Here is a 21,011-nt window from a genome sequence, read left to right on the forward strand (position 1 = left end):
GTGTCTCTTTGTCTCATCTCTTACACCTTTTACTATATCCCTCCAAATAGGTGTTTGTGAACTTTGCTAAGAAACAGAGTGATAACCTGGACCAGCAGGAATCTCTACCCAGTTGCACTGCTCAGTCTCCCTTGTCTCGCATCTTGAGTCTGCTCCGACCGCACACAACGCCCACAGAGCTGCGCTCCCTGGTGGTAGAAGAATCTGAGGATCTGGAGACTGATGATGAGGGCTTAATCAGCTTTGAGGAAGAAAGGGTAAGTCAATTTGGAATGCAGGTGTTTTCTTGCTGTTACACAGCCTTTGAGTCCTTGAAATGTAGATTGAACATAACGGCGAATGTATAAAAAAGGGAAATAAAGACGACAATAGAGGTTTGAACTGGCCACAAGTCATTCACATACTAAGCATGACGAAGGTACCAATACCAGAACATGTTTACATGAGAAGGCAACATGCCAGGAGCTTTGGGGTCCATCTCAGCTTCTAGCATACCCTCCTGATGGAATTGTCCTTCAGATCCCAGCAGAACTTGGCCTCCTACTGTTAGGAAAAGTTGCCCAACTTTTCCTCCAGAGGGGCATGTTGGGGATGCAGAAGGTGCTTAGGAATCAGAATCATAACAGATTTCTTGTGAGGCCATTATTTCCATAAGTGGGCATCTTGCCAAGAATCCTGTAGTTAGCCAGGTATTCATCCGCCTAATCATTGACCATCCTGGAAACCTAAGCTTCTCCTCACCCTAGTTCATGGACATCACCTTTTGTTGAGTGTCATCATTTCAGTAATGCCCCAAGCACCCTGGTGATCTGTGGGATCTGCTACTGATGAGTGGCTCTGAATGTCAGTGCCTCCCTGGCAGGGATTCAAAGGGAGTCAATGTTATATCCCAACGGAAGTGGCCATTTCTAAGTCGAACTATAGACTACTTTAGCTTCCTTTAAATACCTCTTGCCAGAACCAAGCACATATAGAAACAAGCATTTGCAATGCAATCCGTCTCGCCTTTGGGATCGTAGAAGTGTTTACACATTCATTATATTATCCCATATTACTGCAATGGACTATGTGGCAGTGATTATAAGTGGGTCCAGTATATTTGGCATTTGTTGGCTTGAACTGCTAACCGGGTTAATTACCTTGCATCTCACAATAACAAATGTGAGAATGTCTTTGCTTTGCAAGGCTGTTAAACACCCTACAGGCTGTATAAAAACATGCAGAGCCACAGTGATAAAATATTATCCTGTGGTACGGCTGGATGACAGGCCCCTGATTGGGTTATTAGCAAACTGCTTACTCTCGCATCCATTTTGAATAGTCATGCTATGTGGCGACAATGAACAATGGGCTGATTAACTGTGGCGCTGTCGAAGCTCCAAATTTACGGTTCCTTGGCTCCCCTGCCTGCCCTCCTTGAGCTACGCTTTGCCGTGGTATCTCGCATTTTTCCTCCCAGCAGTGAACCTTCAAAAGCCGGTTACATGCCAGCTCAGGGGCCCCATACGGCTGCCTCTCTCCTACCTGTTCCGGGGACCCCAGTGCCTTTGGGAGAGAAGCGGTATATATTAACAGTCAAGAGAGGCGCTGCCCAACCTAATGCGTGTTACTGCCAGGCTTTGACTGCACTACCTCAAAGAGGGCCCTGTCGCCTCAATCAGCCCTGGCTCTCTACTACTTTCAAATTGACTGGCAGTTATACGTCCGTTATTGCCCGGCATGACAATAGCGCCAAGTTATGGTTGGCTTTATGAATGAATCCGGGCAGGTTAAGAAAGCGCACTGCCCCACAGCGCCATTTTATCGAAGCATTATGCATGTTTTTTATATAGCGCGAACTGGTGCTTTAAATGCGCCTACACATGCTTCAAATAATTACGGCAGTACCCTATTAGCACTTAAAGATGACCGCTCTGATAGCGAATGTACACAACCGACGTGCAAGTTTTCTTTTGACAGCCCTTCTCAGTATGGTTTAACTGCAAGTAGCTTGAGTCTCTTACCTCGTTCTGAAACCTGGGCGGGGAGGGAAGGAAAAACAGCTGAGGGAGGAGAGGTGTTCAGTGTGCATGTGTAAGATAGCCGCCAACAGCGCGCAAGACCAAAAAAGGGTGTGATCACCCAGCCAATCCCACGACAAACAAGCATTTTTAATGCAATAGGACTCGTATTTACAGGAGACCTGTTGCATTGGAAACTGGAGGATGGGCGTCCAGGAAGGCACAAACGGGAGTGAGGGAGGAGGGGGGGTGGAAAGTTACGGACTGTGGGAGGGGGTGGGGGGGAGGAACACAGGGCAGAAAATTGTGATGGAGTAAAGGGGCCAATAGCCAGGGAAGGATACAAATCACAACATGGCCTTCGGGAGGAGGGACCAATAAGCCAAAAAAACAATCAGAAGGTAGCATTTAGGATGTAAGCCAATCCGAAAGATGGACGGAGAGTGGGCGGAGCTTAAATGACGCTTCCCCGCTGTAGTGTATACTGCATGGCGCGCAAAGTGAGCAGCACATGCGCGCTGCAACGCTAAACGAGACATAAAAACAACATGCATAATATACAGAAAGGGACTTTGGGTAAGCCCTTTTCAGGCATTAGCATTACTAGAGTGAGCACCTTCCAAAGAGTTGGTTGATGGGCTGACAAAGACATTTTGGATCGGCCCACTGCATTTCGCAGATATTTCCATTTGCAAGATAGGTAGCGCACCTGAACAAAGAATCTTCATTTCTGCAGGAGTGGTATCTGTATTTTGTATATGCTGTCACTGGTTGCTTGTGTTAAACTAAAAGTTCTTGAAGGCTCCCTATTCATCTGTACTCTTTGTGCTGTCAGAGCTTTACACTATGGCAGTTCCTGTATGGTAAACAACCTTTACAACGCAACTTTTACCATGCAGTGCCTTTACAACGCAACTTTTACAACGCAAACCATTACAACGCATTGCGCTGGGGGGCGCACTAGGATAGGGAATAGGTTTAATGTACTATCCAACACCTTCCCTACTATCCATGGGGACTGGAGTTGGAATAGTAAATTAAACAATTCACTATCCAGCGCCTAAAAGCACTATGCGTTGTAATGTTATGCGTTGTAAAAACCGCGTTGTAAAAGCATGCGATGTAAAAGCATGCATTGTAATGTCATACATCCTTCCTGTATCCCTTGGTGGTCTCTTATGTGTTCGCCTGCATCTGCCAGTATCGGTAGTTGCTCCCTTATTGAGGTGCCTCCAATCTCATGCTAGGTGACATGGCTTCTATCTATGATGGGTGACTACAGCACTTGCAAAGTGCACAGCATTAGAGAAGTAGCATCTAAGGCTTAGTCTGGCACAGTCACTGTGTGTACTGCCTGCACGTCTCCTTTCAGACCTACCACTAACTGCTGAGATTCCCAACCTTCCTGTCTTTCTTTTGGCTGTCAAAAAGCACAAAGTGGCATATCCCTTTACTTCCTCCGTTTCAAGAACCTGCCCCTGTGCACCACACTGGCGAGCCAGTCTGTGGAGGGAGTTGAAGCTGTGCGGTTGTGCTGGGCATCTATTTCTTTTTGGTGCCAACTTTATTCTCCCTCGAGCTCACATTGTATGCATTTGGGATCTGTGAGTCAAAGGGAGTAATTTGCATCATTACGCTATGCGTCTGAAGAGGTAGGGCTGTGCAGCTCCAATGTGGAAGCCATCAAGAAAGCAGTTGACGTGGCTTGCTTGCTTTGATCCCTGCGTTCTAGTACGCTGTGATCCTACGAGGATACAGGGATGAGAGGGGATACTATAGGTGGCTCAGAGGGTACACCGTCGTGCTGTACCTGGACTGCACCGGACCCATTCATACCCCCACAATCTGCCAATTTGTCCACCACCCACCCACACTTCACCAGCGCCAGGGGTACATTTGCAGACTTAGCAAATCATATTGGTTGCAGTCTGACAGAGAACAGCACATGCTGGCCAAGCTGGATGAGAATCCATAGTGTGGGACGGCATCACGCCCCAATCCCAGTTGCACAGCGAGCCAGACTTGAGTCTGGTAAATGAGTGAGTGTGTGACTGTGTATAAGGTGACCGGCACTAAGCACCATCTGCCTAAAGTCCAGACCCAGCACACCGCTACACTGGGGCTCAGTGTGGTGGAAATTGTTTGTGTGGCGTGTCGTAGTGCATTAAAACTAAAAAATTGCTAGCTACTCACAGTGAGATAAACCCCCGCACGAGAGAGAGAGAGAGAGAGAGAGAGAGAGAGAGAGGGCAGGGCACAAGAGGCAACCAGAGGTGATCAGAGGTGGCTAGGCTGTCGGTGAGGCAGCGATGGAGGTTGAAAATGTGTGTTGGTGTTGGTAGCTCATTGCCTCATTACCTCATAGCCCAAAGTTTGACTATTGTTTCTTGCTGAGCGTCTCTGCATCCTGTTTCACCTCTGATAATGCATAGTTTGCTTTATCGTTGCTGTATCACCTATTAAGGCATTTCCAGTCATACCAAAAACCTCCAAGAGTTCTAGTGGAGGTGACGGACCCCTGCTCCAGGAGGTCGCGTGATTGTGAGCACACAACAGGTCAGAAAGCTAAACAGGACATTAGGTAGCATAGCCAGCATAATCTGTGCATACAAGGTGCATATAGCATACAAGAGTCATATTAAAAGATAGGAGGGCAAAATGTCATCCAGAGGAATGGAAGGGAAGGGAAGGTGTCTGTCAAATACTCTGACGGCATACTTGACCAAATGATTAGTTTAAACCGGGCTACCCAGATATTTGTCACTATCCTACAGAGGTAGTCCCACCTGATCGAACTGGGATTTTGGACGAATAAAACACACCAAAGTGAATTCCGGTCAAAAAAAGCGAAAACTGGCAGCAGAAAAGGCAAAAGGGAAAGATATGAAAGGAACTCTAAGCAATACTTTAACCACTGTAAATAGTAAATGCAGAGACCCATCAAGACCATTGTTCTCTTGAACCCAAAACTTTTAAAAATGGGGAATGTGAAGAACGTACTTGAAAGTACAGATTTGCAACTAAACCAGAAGACAAATGTGTCAATCATGGAATCAATATTTCATTGAGAGGTGGTGTCACCAGAGTCTAATTTCTCCATACCACGGGACAAAGGTAGAATCTTCTAGCTTCCCATCTACAGAAGGAACATTAGAAGGGGAAGCAAATATGAACACTCTGCCTCAAGGAAACCATAATTTACTGTCCATTCTGAAGGTTAATATGAAAAAATCAACACCAAGTAGAACCTTAAAAAAATTCCACTCAGGAGGAAATAAAGTACCTACATGGACCTTCGCTAAGAAAATATGGTTTTGTAAATTACATGCAAGACAGGGACATAATAACAGTGTGTGCCAAAAACACTTCAGGGACGAAATTACAGGATGTGATCCAATCGGAAACGACAAACCTCATCAACACCGAGAAGCAAAGAGCAAAAGAGATATGGGAAATACAGAAACAACAAAGTATGGGAAATAAAATGTGAAACTAATTAGACCCTGTGATCAGGGGAAGGATATACAACAAGTAAACTCTGCCCTGAAAAGAGTATTGGCAGCAAGTGTGGGGAGACAGGAGGTGTTGAATTTCTCCAAACAAAATATAACCCCTCCCCCCCACCCCCCACAGGAAACCGCAAAATGGGGTATAATAAATAAAAAAAATGGCCCCATAACACCAATACCCATTCATATCTAAGAGTTAGCCCAAAGAGGGAAGATAGAGGAGATTGATGTGCAGCTGGAGGTGACAACTGAAACAAAAGGAAAAAAGAATCCCAAGGAAGAAAAACTAAAAGCAAAAATGACTTTAAAAATGGAGATGCAAAGTTAAGAACTGGAGAAGAAACATTTTTCAAGGAGCAGCTCAAAGATGAAAACAAGAAAGAAAAAATGTGGTCTATACTAGTGAAACAAATTGCTATAAAGAACAAGCAAATCGTAAACTTGAGAACAAAACCTAGGAACCACATGCAATTCAGAACAGCAAAGTTTCAGGCTTGGAAATACAGTTGAGCATTAAGAAATAAACAGAACAATCATATTGAGCTATCCTACCCGTGAAACTAAACGTATGAAATCAAGATTGACAAGAGCAGGAAATGAACTGTAGAAGTGGTGGGAAAAGATCACACTTTTATCATGGAATTATGCTGGCTTCGCCCAAAAACTAGGGGATATTGATCTGATAAAATTCCTAACACGCCACAAAATCCTAGCCTTTCAAGAAACTCAGCTAATCTCAGCGTGGGAGATTCCAGCCTCCATTAACCTAAAAAAATGTGCAAAGTACCCTCAACCCACAAGGAGCAGCGGAGGCCTCCAAATACCCTATCGAAGCAAACGATTGTCGGAGCACCGATTGAACAAAATTTAAGGCATGGGACAATTTACATGAGAACATGCAGATGTTGACAATGCGTTCTTAGATATGCCATTTCTGCACCTAATAAACGTTTATGCACAACAGCAGAAATTGGAGGACTTTACAGACCTGTTCATTTGTTATAGCGAAGCATTATTGAGGCCAATCATCGTCGTCAGTGGAGATTTCAACTTAAAAATAAGTGAATAGGTAACTGACTTGAAGACAAAAATTGACCCAAAGAACTATAAAATGCTTGAGGTGAAGGCCTTACCTTGGCCAAAAACTCTCATGAAAAGACAGATGTCAGGATTCGAATATACAATACAGGAGAGGCCCAAACAGTTATTGAGCATATCTTTGTCAAATAGGAGTTCTGGACTAGATTTGAAAATCCTATGGAAGGTGATCACAATGATTTATCGTTGGACCTAAAAGGGAAGAATTCCGACTTATTTAAGGAGACCCACGACCCAGGAAAGAAGGTATGAAATTAAACATCAAGGACTGGCAAAACATGTCAGACCCAGATTAACTGCTTGCCAAGTTGAAGTATGAAATAAATGCATAAGATACATGGGCAGCGTGCTTTCAGGAGCGCATGGCCTCCCTCTTACCTCTAGTTTCAAAGAGGTTTTCTAAAAACACAAAGCCGAAAATAAATGCAACTCTGGCTGGTTCGAAGAAGAATGCAAGACAGTGAAGAAAGGAAGGACTAAAAACCCTTGTAAAAACAAAAGGAGCACAGGACGAAATTAAAAATGAAAGAAGTTCTTACAGATTGCTGATCAAATAAAAAAATAAGAGACAATATGAAATAAATGGCAAGCCTTGGGGAAAGACACACTTGAAAAAGATCTGCTGAAGAATTGGGGAGAGCCTCGGCATAAAAAGTGGGCTAGAGGCCAATATCACAGAAGACCTTTGAATGTAGCATTTCTCTTCTATATTCCAACGAACTGCAGTTATTCCTAATAATTAACAGAAATCTGCTATCTGAGACACTGGTCTGATCTCCCTGGGTGAGAGCCTTTTGCTCTCAGGAGACCCAGAAAAAAAGCCTGTCAGGAAAAAGGGTGTCACACCCCTTCCCTCATGATGACCTTCTGATTAGCCTTCCAAGGTCGGCAAGCTTCAAAGAGCTGCTGCCTTTGAAATGTGAATCTTGCTCCCCCGTACAGGAGAGGAAGCCGACTCCCTTGCTCACAGCCACTTTGGCACCTGGACAGGTGGAAAAATTATCCAGTCGGGTGGCTTGCCACCCCCAGCTAGTACTACTGCTAAGGTGGGCTAAACTTAAGTGGACATGATTTTTCAGAAGTAGCCCATCTTTGTGATGGTGTACTTAGGGTTTCTGGGACAGGGTTATGCGCATTTCCAATAGGAAGTGGCCATATGGGGGCGTAGTGACCCCAAGGGTCAGTAGCCCATTGGCTACCACCCTACACTTCCCTAACACCTGTAAATTCATTATTTATTTAGGGAAGCTCCTGACACCAGAAGAACAGATCATGATGACCTGAAGAAAGAAGATGGCCAAGAAGAGTTGCACAGCAAGAACAAAAGACCCAGCAACTGACTTGGCGCCAAACCTGCTGGCCTGCCTGCTGACTTTGCCTGTTGCACCAAAAGTTGACTTGTCCTGCAGCTGCTGAGGCCCGAAAGCCCGGGAGACCAGCCAGCCTTCACCCAGGATCCAAGACCTGATGGGCAGCAGAACTGTCCCGTGGACCCTGCAAACAGCAAAAGAAGCACTTAAAGGACTCTGGGCCCACCAAAACCTGACTCTTCCAAGCACCACTGCACCTGAGCCCCCCAGCCCATGTGGAAGTGGGCCAGTGGTGTCAGCCTAGTCCCGAACCCCTCAAGGGTCTGAGTCCACTGTGGAGTGACTTCTCGTGAACTCCCCGACGTCACCTGCTGCCTCTTTTGGCAGGCCCCCTCTACCGCGAGTGTTGCCAGATGGAGAAACCAGACACCCCAAATACACTATGCACGTGGACACCCCATCCTGAGGACAAATAGATTACCCACGTTCCCCAACATCGCAAGAACCAAAGTCACTCATTGGTTTCACCAGACTGGCCTCTCAGTCCCCTCCTGCAGCCTCCTTCTACCGTTCTCCATTTGATAACATTGGGCCCCCAACACTGTTTTGCACCTCTGCACCCAGTCGCCCTCGTGCCGCTTTGTGTGTTCTGCTAGTGCTGCCTTGGACCTTGCTCACCATTCACCTTTACTCCTGGAGAAGGGTCCCGGAAGTCGCTGACAAGAACTAGTATACCTCATATGATTTTCCTCCCACAAGTTTACATTGCAGAACTTGGAAATTGCACTGTCGACTTTTTGAACTAAGAAGTATTTTTCTTTAAAAAATTACGTACCTTAATGATTTTCTTCTGATGCTTAAACATGTATTAAAATACTTGCTATTTTTATAAATTGGTTTGGATCTCCTTCTTGAGTCGTGTCTCATTTATTAACCATTGTGTTTATTTTCAGATGTCTTACACCTCTGTGATAAGGCTGCTCAACCATGCTACCCCCTAACAGAACATTTTGGGATTGCCATAGTAAGCCCCTGTTCACTCATAAAGAAACTCCTGGACTCTTACCCGATATATCTCATTTTTATATATCATAGAAAGAGCCAGCTTCTACAATCCACAATAAGCAACCTGAAAAAAGGTATGGTGCTAGGGCCTAGCATGATACCAGCTGAGTCCTTCAAGCAAAATTAAGATTGTGGCAACCAATTATAACCTAAAAATTCATTGGAATCTACACAACAAATATTTGCGTTGAATCTTGGTAGGACAGCATTATTATACCTTTGTAGAAAAAGGCCCCAAAATCTTACTGTCCAATTAACCTAATTGACTTCAAACTCGTCTGCAAACTTGTACTCAGAGCTTTAGACAAATTCAAAATAAAGAGGGGTTCAGGGAAGGCCTAGCCATGGTGAATCACATTCTCACTTTCCTATACATTATCCTCAGTTACAGTGCAGCAAAGAAAATGCTCCTTTATGTAGCATATCTGGAGATCACAGAAGCCTTTGACCTAATACCTCAGCATAGGGTGTAGAAAAAGTTGAGTGATTTGGGGCTGGATTCGGCAATTCTATCTGAGAGATATGCTGTATTCAAATTCACACTCACTGGTCAGGCTAACCAAACAGGCCATTTTAGCAAATGCTTCAGTATTGTAAGTAGAGTGGAAGAAGGATGTTTGCTTGCACCCATACGTTTTTTCACTGCACACAAAAGATCAACACAGTGAAGTCTTTAAGGCAATCATTGACATCCCGGCAATTAAAGGCTTTAACCCGTTGCATGCTCATGACGAGCTCGTCATGAGGCATGGTTAAGCTGAGCTTGTCATGAACGTTGGAACGTTCACACGCAGGGATAATTTCCTCGCTGTGCTGAACGTTCCAAAACGGGTGTGGTCGTGACGAGCTCAGCTCATCATGAGTGCAGCTCCATTGTGCCTCATGACGAGCTGAGCTCGTCACAAGCACGGCGGTGCCTCCCGCGGCCCCCCTCCCCCCGCACAGCAGGTGGAAACACCCCGCAGCCAAGGGGTTAAAGTCCCTGCCATCTTTTACTCCAACGATGCCATTCTAATTACCGGGACACTACAGGGACTCCAAGTGCAGCTCTTGGCAGTGGAGAAATACAGTCAAAAATGGATTAAAAATAAATGCCGAAGGATGTCGAAAAAAACCAAAGAAGTGATCTTTAGGAAAAATAGAAATTCTTGTGATTTCTTCAAAATGAGTTACATACGACTGAAAGAAGTGAAAACATTCCCATACCTAGGACTGTCGTTTCTAACCACCTTAATGTAATACAACTATTCAGATAATCCTAGACACATCAGTACCATCTTTAAGTGCCATCTGTAACATGTCAGCATCCATGGAAATTACTTTTCGCACAACAGCGACTGAGCGGACCAGTGCAAGGCAGGGGGCCAAATAGCCTAAGGCACGGAGTTAGGTGCACTTGACAAATTAACATGAAAAATAGAAACAAAACCACAAAAGAAAGTCTTTGGAAGTCTTTGCGCATATAATCAACCAATGTTTACCACAGAGACACTGGAAACAGATGTCTGCTTCTTCTCAATCCAGAGAATTTGCAAAACTGCACCAATAGAATATGGTATGGCGAGGTTAAGAGTCTGGAAACAATCTAGCCCTCAAAGCCTGGTGAGAAAACGTTAAACTTAGTAACAAATCAAACTGAGCAAAATGATAGCTCAAAGAAAGCAAGAGGCTAGGCTTTGATATCTCATCAGGAAATCCTGCACTACAAATGTCAACATAGCAGATGATCAAGACAATCAATAAAATACTTACCACACTAGAAATAGAAAGGGAACTGAAACCCATCGAGTCCTTGCGGACAAGCCCTTCTTTTTGACCCATCTTTGGTTGTTCAGCCTTATTTAACACACCCGCTAAATCCTAGAGAAAGGAGACTTTTTGCTCTAGCACGAAGTGGCTTGCTACCTCTTAATGCGGTCCTAAGGAAAAGGAAGCAAGTAAGCTCTAACATCTGCATGTGTCAGAAAACTGAAGACATGAGCTACTTCCTGCTCTACTGTCTCCTCCACACTGGGGTCTGAGGCTACACCTTCAAATGTTTGCTTAACAGGGGAGAACTGGACAGTGACGAGGACCGCATCTTTTCCTGCTGAGCAACTTCTGAGAAGAAACAACCAAGTAAATGCGAAGATGAAAAGATGACAACTCGGAGAAAAGCACCTGAAAAATGTTGTTCAGGAAGAAATAACTATGTGACTTCCATATAAATATCTATATATACAGAGGCGAAGGAAGCACTCTGGACGGACTACGCATGCAATTTTCTCTTGTAAATATTTTTTATTTAGCATTTTTTAATATTATTTTATATAATATATTTGCTACTTTGTATTGTCTTTGTGCAAAAGGCAGCTTTGGATGCTGAAAGCGCCTGTTACAAAAATACGTCTTTACATGGTGTTTGCATTGCCTGGAAGTACCACCTGTGCCAGGAGTAGCAGAAGTAAGAGGACTTCCAGTCACAAACCAGGATTAAAGTACAAACACTTGCAAACACAGCTATACTCATTTCTGTGTAGCCTTGTTTGCATGTATTAGAATATTAAAGCCAGACCGATTGGCTTTGCCATTGCTTGTTTATATTTTATACTACTTAAGTTTTTTTGTTTTTTTTCCCTACAACCCTGTTTCACCGAATGGTATTGCAGCGCCGTCCATAGAACTTAACATCACATGTGAGATGTGTTTACATACAAGAAACTAATCCGAATTCAGCAGGGAGCTAGGCTAGGAGGGGGAGGCTGAGAAAAGTTCGGTTGAGAGATACAATGAGAATACAGTACTACAGTTTTGCAAGACAAACAGAGCAAGGTAATGAGGGTAGAAATGGAAGAGCGGCCTGGTTTGAGAGTGGGCATTGGTCGAATTGGGTATCTTCTGAAGAGTCTTGAGTCCTTGTTGAAAGGTAAAAGCATTTTCGGGGCCTTTCATATTTGAATCAGGAAGTGATTCCAGTTGGTGGGGTAGAACTGGAAAAAGACTGTCTTTGAGCTAGTGATCTTATAATTTTAGGGGGTTCAAGCAAGAGTGAATCCTTGCTACAGGACGTTCTGGAAGCCAGTAAAAATCTCAAAGTATTGGCAAGTTGAGGTTGAATTTTCTTTGAACCGAGATGAGGTGATATCTATCTATCTATCTATCTATCTATCTATCTATCTATCTATCTATCTATCTATCTATCTATCTATCTATCTATCTATCTCTCTCTGTCTCACTCTCACTCCCTCTGTCTTGCTTTCACTCTGTCTCACTCTGTCTCTCTCTCTCTCTCTGTCTCTCTCGCTCTGTCTCTTTCTCTCTGTGTCCATTACTCTTTATCTCTCTCTTTATATCAGACACTTGTAATCGCCACTATGTAGTTCTAGTTAGGACCTAGTTACCATAGGAAATAGATTTCTTGTTTTCCTAATAACTTTGGTGCCATTATTGAATCTTCACGAAACTTTCCCAAAAAACAAAGTTAATTCACCTCAGCTCCTTTCTGGAAAGTTCTGGGGTGATTCATCAAGTGGGGACCGAGGAAAAGGGCAGGTCCTAATATGCAATTTCCCCATGAAATTTCCATAGGGATTTGTAGACCACGCCACAGCCAAAACAGTTGCACGTATATACCCAAGTTTGGCAGAAAGCTAGCTCTTTACCCAGGAAGCATGCTTTTTTGGTGTAAATCCGTTCAGTAGTGTTTCTGGAACTAAGGTTCAGAAGGTGTAAATATATCTGGAACTTTCTGCTGACATTTTAAAATTCACGCCTTCTGATTGGCTAATGGGGTATTTTTACAGCATAAGGGGGCAGGGAGGGATACCGTTACCCCCTAGCCTTTCTGGGCCTCCCACCACTGCTGTCACTCTACCTCCCCTCCCCCCCCCGACTCTCCATTTAAAAAATAAGAAATTGCAGGGAGACGCCACCGTGCTGGGGTGGGTGTCCATGGGGGTTGGCCGGCCACAAGGGAGCGGAGAGGGGTTGCAGGGCCCTATGTTACGCCCCTTGTGCAGGCTAGAATTCAGGTACCCTGGTTGTATAGCTCACAATTTAGCCATTACACTACATTTTCCTATTCTTTTGTCTTAAGAGGTTCTCTGAAAATGATATCTCTGGATCACAACAGCAGGAATGACGCAGGTATTACACCAGTTACAATTCCCTCTGTGAGGGCCAGAACTGTCGGGCCTCAGGCGCTCTTGATGGTTTAGGTTTGGCAGAGCAGACATTTGGGTCTTTCCTGAAATACTTACCTCTCTGCCACTGATCTTCATACCTTTTATAGTGTCATGACCATTGTAATGACAGCGAAGGTGCCATGCCATGCTATAAACCTATTGTATACATAAATTTGTCGTATAATTAAAAATTAATGTTTTTACTGGCACCTTTCCCTGACCTGTGGTGAAGCAACTATACCATTAAGTAATATAAAAGTAATAGGGAAAATCACATGAAATGGAGAAAAAAACACTTTCTTTGAGACCAATGCTTTTTGAAGCTTTAGGGCACCAGTCGTAAGTAATACGTTAATAAAAAAATATCTCAGTTACGGGTGATAGTAGATTGAACTAGGAGTAACACTATACCCCTTCAGTTATAGTAGAGCTTGCTGCGCATAGTTATAGTACTTTAGCATGAATAATAATTTAATTGTGCCAATGTTTTGCTTTTTCTCATGCAGGCTCAGTTGTCCTTCAACACGGATACGCTTTGCTAAAATCCTTTGGAGTGGATGCAAGGGTTTTGGCTGTACCCATGCCCAGTCATTCCTACTGTCCCATCTGCCTCCTTGCCAACCAGACGATCACACTTAAAGGCAAGTCTACCAAGGTATTGCGACTCTGCTCCAAAGACACACCAGGCTTGCCTTCAGAAGCTGCTGGACGATTCCGCCAGTGCCACCTATACAGTCCCAGACTGGGGCCGCACATGTTCCCATCTTTCTAGAGGCAGCACGGCTCTTGAAAGATGTCCAGTTATTGGGTCTGCATCGGGCTTAAAGTTGGCGCCTCATGCCATTTTTTTTGTCCACGTGAGCTTCTGGTTTGCCGTTGAACAGGCCAGCTTCTGGGGTGGTTTCAAGGAAAAAAATACTGTTCATGAAACCTTAAAGGAGTAATCAGTCCTGCAGAGCTGAACTATCTCCATTTGTGCCAAGCGCCCTTCGGGGGGCCCTGCTTCAAGCAGTCGGGGGAGGGCTGGAAGGGTTTAGGGGGTGGGGGGAGTTCATTGACTGAAGTTTAGGGACCTGGCATGCATTCGCCAATTTCTTCAGTTTCTCTGTGGAGAAGATCATTGGTTTGTGCCTCACTGGCGGACATTTTTTACTTGAGTACGCATGGCATCCCGAGCCTATTGAGGCTCCTGCATCCTTTCGCGATATGAAGAGAACAATTGGAAATGAAACATGGAACCTTTAAATGAAGAGGATTTATGACACTTGGCAGCTTCACAAACTGAGGGATTCTGTGGGAAAGGAAAACAAACTGGTTTTCTCTTTAGTTCTTTTGTGTTTCTTTCTGTGTGCTCAGGAATTCCTTCAGCAAAGTTGATGCATTTTTCTGTAACTGGGTAATATGCTGATCATTAGGGACCAACCAGACTGGATGGCATAAAAGAGGCATTCTAGAATAAATGTATTAGGTAGATGTCCAGGGAGATCAACTATCGAGCCACCCCATGGATACCCTTCTACGGTATGGGGTACAAGACAAATATGGACGTCTGTAGACCCAGAGGGGGCAAAGAGTGGCTGAAGTAGAGGAAACTCGGCGCAACCATATATCAATTCCAGATCTCAGAAAAAGCAGGGATCTGGCTTTTTAAAGAAAGGATGTGATAAAATGGATATTTCCCGGATCCCTTTTGTGATACTAGGCAGCCATATTGTGAGGTGAGACAGCTCTGTTGTGAAGTGTAGTTTCTGGTGTGGCAAAAGAGAAGCATGAGTTCCACAGAGAGAGAGAGAGAGAGGGAGAGAGAGAGAGAGAGGGAGAGAGAGAGAGAGAGAGAGAGAGAGATGTACATCTGAAGTGAGAAATCCCTAATGTGAAATAAGAAAAAGCACTACTATGAAGCATTAAGGGTGTTGCCTTTTGTTGATGTGGGAAGACCTTAATGTGTGCCATATGGTATATGGAGAAAGCCTAGATCTGGGGTTGGGCTGCCTGTTCGGTTATGTCAACAGAGATTTGTGATGTGCAAGTGAGCCCTTTTGTTAAGTAATTTAGATTGTGAATACTACACATCCGTACACCACTCTGTTTCAAAACAAGTGGCTTCTCTGGACTTTGATCAACATATAGAGTGGTTTCACCTAGATAGCAATAGAAATGGTCATGCTGTCTCAATTAGTATCTAAGTTCTTGATTCTAAGCCATCTGCACTATTGTCGGGCATCAGTTGTTGCCTTCAAAGGTTGTCCCTTCACACTGATATCCGAAGAGTCTGTTCTAACCCAGTTTCTGATACAATGTGTTCTCTTGCAAAAACTGAGAGTATATTTGTAAAATCTGCCTCATCTCTGCTCCCTTCTCACCTCAATTCTTTTTTTATTTCCGACCACCTTTTCCTCTTTTCCTTTTCTCCCACATTTAAAACCAGCTGGTAAATGTTCCTCTCATTTGCTAATTCAGTGCGTTATTTGTAACATATCCAGCACCATTTAAGGGGACACCATGAAACTTCACAATACATATTACACATACATGGGTTGATTTACAAGAACTACCAAGGAGAAAAAGCACAAAATGTCAGTTTACTAGACGGCTGCCACATCATTAAAGACCAGGTGGACACAATGGTGTCAGCATTTGCCCTTCCACCCACTGATGCTGTGGCACCACTCTTAAGGACAGTACTTGAAGGCTGTGTGTTCACGCCTTGAGCGTGAATTGTTGAAGTGACTGCAGCTTGACACTTTAGGTGTACTAGCACATGCATAGTCCTGAAACCCCAGATAGGAGATCTAAGCACCACACTTCAACCTAAACAGCGGGCTGTTTCTCTTAGAGTGGAGAACTTCTTTTGTCACCTTGAAAGGTGTTGCATCTTGTGTCATGGGGTTAATGCCCAAGATCACACTAGATACTTGAATAGCAATGTGACACTTTGGGTGCCCAGAAGTGGCTTGCTACTTATTACCTGCAGGTTGCCAGTCGGATGGGTTTCCGATCTCAGCCATACAATTCTACTGTATTTTCCCATTTCGCTGTGAAAATTGCTTGGCACTGGTGTTTGCATTTGCTCTGTGCATTTTCAGCTTCTTCACTGTGTTTTTGCAACTGTATGGAAAGAATCTCACCTCATCACAGTAGGGAGATCATTTAGTCTTTTGCTTACCTTATCAGGGGATTGTGTGTTTTCGCCACCTGTGATTGTAGCCGTGGTGTTCCCCACCTTTATTAGGATCTTCATCAGATTTGTAGTAACTTCTTATCCTGGTCTGCTAGGTTAATGCTCCTTGCTCACAGATACAGCAGTATTGTATATTTCCATGCGGGTCCACTTATGCAACTTTCCTTTTTCACCTCTACTTCAACTGCACACATGAGTTTGAATAGTTTGCAATGAGTTGGTATTCCTGTTTGTTGCTGGCGTGGCATGTGTCCTTTCCTTAAGATGACTTGGACACCAGCATTCTTTTCTACTTTGTGGTAAACTGTGACCCTTGAAGTGCTTAATTGTCAGTTTTTCTTCCTCGCTGTTTACTTGTTCTGTGTATTTCACAACCAAGGCGCTCAGTGCATGGTTTCAGTTTTTGTTTTGAATACCCTTTGTCGGTAAGCTGACATACAGCCAAAAGTTACTTCCATTGTCAGCAAAGGCCCCTCTGATCTGTTTTCTTTGCTGATTGAATTCTGCTGCATGCTTATTTTCTTTGCTTGATATTTTCCCAGCCCTTGTGTGTCAGCATAAGTGTTGCATCCCTGAGGTGGTTTGACTGTCTTTTAGTTCACATTGCCTTGACAAACTTTAAACATAGATAATCTGTTTGGTTTCGAAATACTGTTCCGCAGTTTCCATTTTCTGATTGGGCTGCCATAAACACTTAAGCTGTGTGATCTGTGCTCATTCCTTTGAGCTGTGCGTGTTCAGTTTGGTTATGTTGCCTTGTGAGCACCGCTCGTTTTTTGAGACTGTTGTCCTTTTCATTTATCTTATGTGCGGGTACCTAGCATTGTACGGTCATCTCCTTAAATTCCCATTATATACAATCCAGCATATTCCTTTTGTAGCTGACTCCCAGTATTGGGAAATGTTAGTTACCTTTTTTGTTTTTGCTCTGCTTGTCCAGACTCACTAGTTCTTGCTTCTCATATGCTTATTTACAATGAAAGATAGAGCGCATTTATCGTCTCACTCTCCATAACCAGTGTACTTGTCGTGTTTCAGACTACTTATGCATATACCGTCATTGCCACCTTCGAAAAATTGGTGGGTTTCATCCTAGTTCTGCTTCACATTATTGTTGGCTCATGCATTCTAGATCTTTTTATAGGACCTCCTACACAGAGTTTCTCCAGAGTTAGACTCATTCTCATTAGCTTACGATTCTTGGCCACCTTTATGCTTCTGTTGATCCCCGTTTCTTAATCTCCTTCACTCTGTTCTTCTCTCTCTCTCCGCCTCTTTCTCCCTCAGTTGCTCTATACCTCCTGCTCTCCTTTCGCACACCCACTGTTTCCTGTTCCCTCCTTCCTTTTCTTTCCCCACCTCTTTCTCCCAGTCTTTTTCCGCTCTCGTGTTTTCTTCCCTCTCCCACTCCCTCCTCACTACCCTTCTTTTTCCTCCTTATTTCTTTTGTCTCTCTTCACTTGTTGCTCTCTTTCTCCCTTTGTTCTCCTTTCTCCTTCTCTTCCTTCTGCTTCTAGTCACTTCGCTGCTATTAACCCCTTTTCCTCTCTTCCTCTTTCATAGTCTGCTCTCTCCTTTGTCTGCCCCTTTGCTTCCACCATTCCTACCACCTTTCCTGCATTTGAGTTCCTTGGATGTTGTCGCCTCAACTGCTTATCATTCGCTCAGGGGCTTATGTTTCCCTTGATTCTGACTCCTAGGATTTGGGCAGTATCTTCACTCCTACTTTCCTTGATTTGGTTACCCCCGAGGATTTGAATAGTAACTTTGGTGGCAATTTGCTTGCTTTTCATAAACGTCTGGCATTTGTCAAATAACCTTCTTGCCCCCTCTTCTGTCAATCAGTTCACAGTATCTGGGCTGCATTTTTCTTTTATTTTCATATGCTAATACATGTAGGACAAAACCTGTGCTGACACTTCTTTTAATGAACTTCTGGTTTCGGGGGTGCCACCCTTCTGGCTTTGTTGCACAAGTCATGTTTTCTTTCCTACTCTACTGATAATACTGTATTCCTCACATTACACGTTGATGTTATTTCACTCTTTTGTACTCATTGTGTGTTTTTCCTGGCCATGCTTGTCCCAAAGCCTTTTTCGCAATGATCACTATGTTCATGTAGTTTTCTTACTTTAGACAGTTGGCCCCAACCCACCTCTGGGTCAATTCATCCTTCAAATTGGACTATATGGTGAAACAGCTGGGTTCTTGCTTAATTTTTTACTTAGTACATTTTTCAGCCTCCCCACCCCGACCTCCTCATCACCAGTGATTAAGTCAATTGATGTTATGTCCTTTATAAAACAATGTATCCATAACAAGTTAAACCAAAATGAAAAGTGATCTTAATGGACATGGATGGAGTCTGGGGACTAAAGTGTGTTTCCTCTTTTGTAGTGCTTTGGTATAGGGGCAGGGGAAATGCTACCTTGTTGGAGAGTTTTTTATGAAAGAAAATAAGGTCTTACAATGGTGTCTCCTTTCCTCTTGTTTCATTTGTTCTGGCCCTGTATGTTTCCGTGCCATTTTTCACTGTCATTCTATATTCTTCATTCTGTCATACATTACATTTTCGCTCTGTTATTTTAGTTGCATTAATTCTTTTTTCTGCTTAATTTTTATAGTCCTTTGTGTTTCTGTGTTGTAAGGTCCTATCTTCTTCCCCCCCGTGTTTTACCTTTTTCATTCTTGTTTTTACATCTTTTTGCTCTAGTTTGAGACTGTTTCCTTAATAGCTTTAAAATTCACCTACAGGTTGAATTCCTTACACACACCTTAACTTTTTGTTTTTCTAATTTGTTTCACAGTTCATGTTTCCAATACTTTTCATTTGATGATCTAGTCTTTTTTCTGCATTCTACCATATAATCTTTGATATATCATCCTGACATTTCCAAAATCTCAATGCAGATATAGGGTCCAAATTCCTCATTTACCCCCGCAGAACACGTTCCGTAGTCCTTGAATGTGTGTCCGTTGAATAATTTTCCCTTTGAAGATCTGTGGCATTGCCCCCTCATAGAGCACTTTATTCTTGAGACAGTATAGCGAAATAAATGCCATGGTCATTAGCAGCTTTTTACATACTTGTGATTTATTTTCATATTGAACTGATCCCATGGTTATGCCCTGATGTGCTTTTACTCCTTGCCCATCTCATTTACTGTTTGACTGGTAGCCAAGACCATTATTCATTTTTGTCAGTAACTGTCTGCTACTCAAGCTATGAGCTGGAATACCAGAAAACACCTTGCAAGATGGCCTCCACTGAAGAACTTAACAACTTGAATCTTTTGTCTAAATTGCACTTTATGTACATTCTAAACCTCTCAAAATTAACCTATTAAACAGTCTATTTCTGATGCTCTAATAATAGAAACTTGGAATGTATATATCCTTATTGTCGTTATTGGTAATGCTATTATTCCTTGTACATTTTTTGAGATTATTGGACACTTTTGTTCTTGTACATGATTTAGAGTGAGGCACATGAAACGTATAGACCTGTTCATGACCACCAACAGCAGTTTGTCAAATGGCACTTTAACTGGTCGCTACCCAAATGTTGGTCATTCACCATACTAATTATGCCATCACGGTGACTAACTTTAAGAAAGTCTAAACTTTACAAATGTACTTTCAAAATCCTTGGATTTTTCCTTTTTATAAATTAATTTCTTTCAAGTCCGGGCCTTTATTTTCGTTTGTAATTTCATTAAAAATCCTTTCCCCTGAGACCTCCATCATGCTCCCCATTTTAAGAGCATTTTCCCAAAATATGAACTAAGTTGTGACATAGTGGGCATTCATGATTTCTGAAATACTTCTACATTTCCACTTAACACCTTTTAGGTGCCAGTTAATGATTCTTGGATTTATTCACTGACTAGCTGAAATACCAAAAGTAAATTAGATGGCTGTACCTGCGAGCCATAACCTTTTAGCTTTCTGAGCATTTCTTCCTAAAATAACTGTGTAAGGGTGCTGCCTTTTTATTGGGCTCCAGTGTAGATGAAGGCAATTTTCATTGTTGTGGTTTCAAGGATAACACAGGAGTAGTTCACCTGTTTGCCTTGTGAAAACAAGTCCCTGACTTATCAGTTTTAGACTTACCGCATCAGGGAAGCTAAGGAGAGAACGTTCAGATGTTTTTATTAACCTGTTGCAACAGCTACAAGTTAAATTTAACAAAAAAATCACTTTGAGGAGTAGTGACTGTAACGAAGATCAAGGGTTTGAAAAAAGGGATAAGTCACATGGGAGCATAATGTCTACTTTTAGATATACTGTACAATCCCATGAAGAAAATGTATCCTCTTTTAGCCCACTAGGGCTGTACCGTGCCAGTTTTTCAAACTGGCCATTTACATAAGTAAATGTAACTAATTTATATCATAATGAGTGGTGTCCTGGTAATTTGTCATGAATCTGGCCCTCCTCAACCTGTGTTGGAAACCCTTCTCCTAAAAGGGCAACCTAAATAAAATAATTTTTGCACGCCTGGTGTTTGCATGCAGCCAAGTGACCCTGACCTCCTTGCGGTTTGTGATCATGAACAAGTTACCATTTTCCAGAGCCTCAGTCTTCTACTAATGGATTACTACTGATACTTCTGGCATTGTATATTTACATTATTATTAAAGAGTAATGGTGTATATATACTTGTATAGCTATGTATCTTGTTA

General features: G+C 43.0%; 1 protein-coding gene across 1 annotated transcript in view; it reads left to right on the top strand.

Moving 5' to 3' along the window:
• Positions 1–15,592, top strand: part of ABCA2 (ATP binding cassette subfamily A member 2) — a 693,258-nt gene extending 677,666 nt beyond the window's left edge. Inside the window, exons 48-49 of the mRNA XM_078642051.1 lie at positions 51–257; positions 13,652–15,592. Coding sequence (XP_078498177.1) covers positions 51–257; positions 13,652–13,687 — 243 coding nt within the window. The 3' untranslated portion in view covers positions 13,688–15,592. The remainder of the gene's footprint in view (positions 1–50; positions 258–13,651) is intronic.
• Positions 15,593–21,011: the final 5,419 nt, after the last annotated feature.

Source organism: Lissotriton helveticus, chromosome 5_1 (genome assembly GCF_964261635.1).
Source record: "Lissotriton helveticus chromosome 5_1, aLisHel1.1, whole genome shotgun sequence".
NCBI classification, from domain to species: Eukaryota; Metazoa; Chordata; class Amphibia; order Caudata; family Salamandridae; genus Lissotriton; species Lissotriton helveticus.